Consider the following 5,119-nt stretch of genomic DNA (forward strand, 5'->3'; position numbering starts at 1 on the left):
TTTTTGAATTTTCTTCAAAAATCACAGTTTTTTTTTACTTTTTTATTTGTTCATGTCCCATTTCTTGCCAAATTTCTATTGATTTCCCCATGCATTGCAAATAAATATATTATTATTATTCCTTTTCAACGCCGTTTTTCGGGGATTTCGGATTTTCTTTGAATTTTTTCGCAATAATATTCGGAAAATAGATAAATTTTAACACATTTTAATGCAATAAAAATTTCTGGTCGGAGTCCCCCTTTAAATTTCACATTTTTAGGGCTAAAATATCACTATTCCAAACCAGGAAATCACAGTTTCCAGTCAGTTTCCAGCCTAACAAATCGTATTTTCGAGCTCAAAATTCATATTTTTCACAATTTTAGACGGAAAATTCCATTTTTTTTCAGCTGGAAAATTCGCAAAATTTGAAGAGTCTAGTTCTTTTTTCTCAAATAATGAAGTGGAAAGTTGAGAGTGTGGAATGACGGAAATCGGTTCAATGTGTGTCATCTGTCGTCTCTAAAAAATGGCGAAAAAAAGATAAGAGATGGGCGAGAGAGTGTGTGGAAATGAGAGAGTGGTTAGAGAAAACAAAAAAGAAAAGAAAGACGACGGAGGAATCAAACCACAAAGAACAGTGAAGGAACGACGAGTGAACTTTGGGGGCTAAAATACGAAATATGCTTTATTTTTAGACAAAAAAAAATCTGAAAAATTTTTTTTTGACGGAAAATGTGCTGAAAATTGGAAATTTAGGGATTTTTAAGCTTAAAATCGTCATTTCTGACCTGGAAATCATGAATTTTCAGTTCAAAATAGTCATTTTTTTAGCTGAAAAATCCTCAATTTTCAGCCCAAAATCCTCATTTTTGAGCTAAAAAAATAGGATTTTTCAGCCAAAAAATCGGTTATTTTTAATTTGAAATGCGTCATTTTTGAGCTAAAAAATTGTCAGTTTCCAGCCCAAAATCGTCATTTTGACCAGAAAATTGGGGATTTTTTGGCCGAAATTTCGAATTTTTGAGCTCAAAAATGTGATTTTTTGGCTTAAATCGTCATTTTTGAGCTATAAATCTGGATTTTTTGACCTGAAAATTATACATTTTCATCTCAAAATCGTCATTTTTGAGTTGAAAATTGAGATGTTTTAGATTAAACATTTAAAAAATTTTAGTCTAAAATAGCGTTTTATACATTTCTAGACACCAAAAATCAAATTTTGCGCCTGTTTTTGTTGTGTTTGGGCTCACAGAGCACTTTTTTAAGGGATTAGAGAGCAAGTTTTCAAAAAAAAAATTTTACTGAGAATTTGTATTTTTGCCAATTTTCTAGCTAAAAATCTGTGGAAAATCCGTTTTTTTCTTAAATTTTAAACAGAAATTAACCGAAAAAGTGCGAAAATGACGCAAAATTTGAACTATAAACACCCAAAAAGTGATCTTTGGCGCCGAAACGGGTGAACACACACACATACGTCATCCACGTGACACTCAGGTAAAAATATGTCGAAATTTCTGGAAAAATCAACTGAAAATCATGTGAAAAGCCGAAAAAAAAAGAAACAGTTTTTTTTTCAGAAATTTTGAAAAAATTTTAAAAAATTTTGGGTGAAAAAAACCGGAAATATGGTTTTAAAACGAGATTTTGAGCATTTTTAACCTTATTTTAACCCAAGAAACTCCCGAAATAGGCGAAATTCGATTTATGATGCAAATTTTTAAAATTTCTACTATTTTACCTTTTTTAATGACTTTTACTTGGATTTTAAAACATTTTTGCACAGTTTCTAGATTTTTATGCTTTCTCCCAGTTTTTTACTCTAAAATCCCGATTTTCCACACAGAAAAAGGGCAAAAAAACGACGAAATAGGAAAAAAATCTCAAACGACACTCCGCAATCCCGGGGTTGCGCCCTGTTTAGCGGCGCCGTCGGCGTTATTTCGGAGCATCGTCGTCGATTTTTTCTATTAATTTCCACCTAATTTTTTGGTTTTTATTCGATTTTTCCCGATTTTTCCGGGAATTTTCAAGAAGTTTTTGTACTACAATAAAGCGCAGAAAATTGCGAGTCTGAAAATATACGATTCCCTGTTTTTCTGGACATTTTTCGCTGAAAATCGGGAATTTTTCAAAATGATGTAATCCCAAAATTCCAAATTTCGAATTTTTAGAAATCAAAAATGGGTTGGTTCGGATTCGGTGGCAGCAGCGACACTCCATCATCGTCGGTTGAGGTCTCCTCGCAGCCAGTGGATCTCAGCGCCGGAATGAACTTTTCGGTGCCCGGTTTCGATGCTCCAGCGGTATGTAGGCCTAAAATGGACTGTTTAGAACGATTTTAAGAATTTAAAACAGCTAAAAATCGTTTATTTAACCTTAAAACTCGCTAAAATTCCATATTTTCCAGGCAGCACCATCGTCTCCAGTTCCAGATCACTCTCCATTCCCAGCCGCTCCAGTTCTCGCCCTGGATCAATTGAAATCCGCTGGAGTTGGGGTTTCTAGACAAATGACACCTTATGTACAGATGGATCCGTCGATGTTCGCTTCTCAGCAGCCACAGTACATTATGCCAGAGGGCGGTGTGGCCGGAAAGGGAAAATTCGAGTTCGCGCTGGGACATATCGGGTAGGAACATCGAAAATTGACTGAAAAAGGCTCAAAATTGGCCTAAAATTAGCTGAAAAATGGCCTGAATTTACTCAAAAAACGGCTGGAAAAAAAGCTGCAAATTGGCTTCTAATCTAGGCCATGACCTTAAATAATCTAGAAAGTTCTAGATCATGTCCTAAGTCCAAAAATTGGCCGAAAATATGGGTTTAAAATGGCTGAAAATGGCTGAAAACTACTTAAAAATAGCTTAAAATGGCTGGAAATTCATCAAAAAAATTTCCAGATGGGCAGTCGGCGGAGCATTCGGTGTTGGATGTGCTCGCGGAGCCCTCGGCGAGCTCATGAACCCGGAAACCCGAAAAATGGCCGGAAAACCATGGATGACGCGTATGGTGAACGCCACAATGAAGCACGGCTCCGGATTCGCCCAACCGGCCGGCGCCATCGTTTTTATGTATTCCGCACTGGAAATTGGACTGAGATCTGTGAGAGCCGAGGACGAACTGAATGGTTTTGGAGCCGGAGCACTCACTGGAGCCATTTATCGATCGCCGCATGGGCTGAAAGCATCGGGTATTGGAGCACTGGTTGGGTTGGGAATCGCCACGGCGTGGACGCTCTCGAGCACCGATTCCAGACAACGACTCTCCGAAATGTTCTCGAATAATTGATTTATTCATTTTTGATCTGTTGATTTTCTCCTTTTCCCCTTTTTTTCCGTTGAAATAGCCAATTTTTTGTAGTAGATTCATGAATTTTAAATTTAAATTCAATTTTTACATTTAAAAAGGGCAAAAAATCGAGTAAACAGCCCAGAAAAACACTTAAAAACGAATAAAAAACAAATGGCACCAAGAGGAATCGAACTTTGGTGTTGAGATTGGTAGTCGAGCCTCTGCGCCAGTAGGCCACGCTTGCATTTCATTCGCTGTCGGCAATGGTGTATAGAAAGGGTGGTGGCGCGGCGGCCGCTCGCCTACCTCCAGAGGAATCGAACTTTGGTGTTGAGATTGGTAGTCGAGCCTCTGCGCCAGTAGGCCACGCTTGCATTTCATTCGCTGTCGGCAATGGTGTATAGAAAGGGTGGTGGCGCGGCGGCCGCTCGCCTACCTCCTTGCCCTCTTTGGTATGCGCCCTCCACCCTGCACCACGTGGCCTAGTGGCAAACACACTCGCCTACCAATCTCATCACCCGAGTTCGATTCCTCATGGGGCGAATTCTTTTTTGCTTTTTTTAATGATACGGATCTAGGTTTTTGAATGCGGTTTCAGCAATTTTTAGCTCATTTTTAAAAGTTTTTTCCCAAATTCTCAAAAAATTTTGTTCTCAAAAAACTAGAAAAATCTGCTACAGTAATCATACACTAATTCAGTAGGTGAGAACAGGTTAAAACAATTTTCAAGTGCAAATTCAAATTTTTATTTTAAAAAAGTTCAAAAAATTAGGCTTCCACCTTCTTAACCGTCTCCTGACCTCCTCTCCCCCTTCGACTCCAAAAAATCAGTGGAAAAATCACTGATAAGCTCAAAAAACAGGCTAATAGAGGCATTGTGAATTGATAATGGGTCTCCAGACGTCTCCACCATATCACCATCGATCCAATAGGAATGTCACAATCCAGACCTTCCCAACCTTCGAAACAGTCGCAAGAGAAGCCGCGATGATAGTATTCGTCGTTGATACACTCACCGTTATCACAGATTTTGCTTCCTGAAGGTGTAGAAAACTATAAAAAAGGAAATGGCGGCAAGAGGAATCGAACTTTGGTGTTGAAACTGATAATCGGGAGCGTGCCCCAGTAAGCCACAGCGCCTATTGGTCGCGTGGTGGGCGATGGCGTATAGAAAGGGGAGCGGGGAGAGAGCGCGATGAGAAAAGAGGGAGGTGGCGCGGCGCCTTCCCCCTTGGTTGGGGGGAGGGGGCCGTGGCCTAGTGGCGCACACGCTCGACTGCCAATCTGAACACCAAAGTTCGATTCCTTATAGGACTAATTCTTTTTTGCTTTTCTTAATGACCCAGATTTTGCAAGTGGAAGCAATTTTCAACAACTTTTAGACAATTTCCATTTTTTAAATTACCAAAAACTTGAAAATTTCGAAAATTTTTGTTACAGTAACCCACCAAACGCATCACACGAATCGTCCACAGTCTCACAAAGACTTCCACGAGTGCCATTGACGCATTGACAACTGAAATTTAAATGATATCTAGACACCCAGAAACACAGACTCACTCATAACTCTTGGTTTTCGGATCGGCATGGCACGTGGCACTATTTTGACACAAATTGTGATAGCACGGGTTTGTGTGGATTTTACAGTAGGGTGGAAGGTAACCAGAATCGCAGAGACAACGGAATCCTTGTAGTTTCTCATTATGGTTGCAAAGGGGCATTAGGTCATCGTCGTAAGGGATATCGCTGGAAAAATAAATTCTAAATAATCTCTAAAGTGATGAGAGAGCCATAATATGCATCGTCTAAGAAAGCAAAAACGATTTAGCGCCGATGGGGATCGAACC

General features: G+C 39.3%; 2 protein-coding genes across 2 annotated transcripts in view; one reads left to right on the forward strand and one right to left on the reverse strand.

Annotated features, from left to right (window-relative positions):
* Positions 1-2,165: 2,165 nt before the first annotated feature.
* Positions 2,166-3,269, forward strand: CBG15355 (the record flags this gene model as incomplete). Its single annotated transcript, XM_002646342.1, has 3 exons — positions 2,166-2,288; positions 2,393-2,613; positions 2,882-3,269. 3 exons carry the CDS (start codon positions 2,166-2,168, stop codon positions 3,267-3,269), a joined length of 732 nt encoding a protein of 243 aa, XP_002646388.1.
* A 771-nt stretch (positions 3,270-4,040) lies between these two features.
* Cbr-spe-9 overlaps positions 4,041-5,119 on the reverse strand; it is a gene marked incomplete at both ends in the record, with an annotated part of 4,355 nt that continues 3,276 nt past the window's right edge. The window contains 3 exons of the mRNA XM_045241462.1: positions 4,041-4,309; positions 4,721-4,788; positions 4,833-5,018. Of these exons, the coding sequence (XP_045095701.1) occupies positions 4,041-4,309; positions 4,721-4,788; positions 4,833-5,018 (523 nt within the window). The remainder of the gene's footprint in view (positions 4,310-4,720; positions 4,789-4,832; positions 5,019-5,119) is intronic.

Source organism: Caenorhabditis briggsae, assembly GCF_000004555.2.
Source record: "Caenorhabditis briggsae complete genome, chrI, whole genome shotgun sequence".
Taxonomy (NCBI): Eukaryota; Metazoa; Nematoda; class Chromadorea; order Rhabditida; family Rhabditidae; genus Caenorhabditis; species Caenorhabditis briggsae.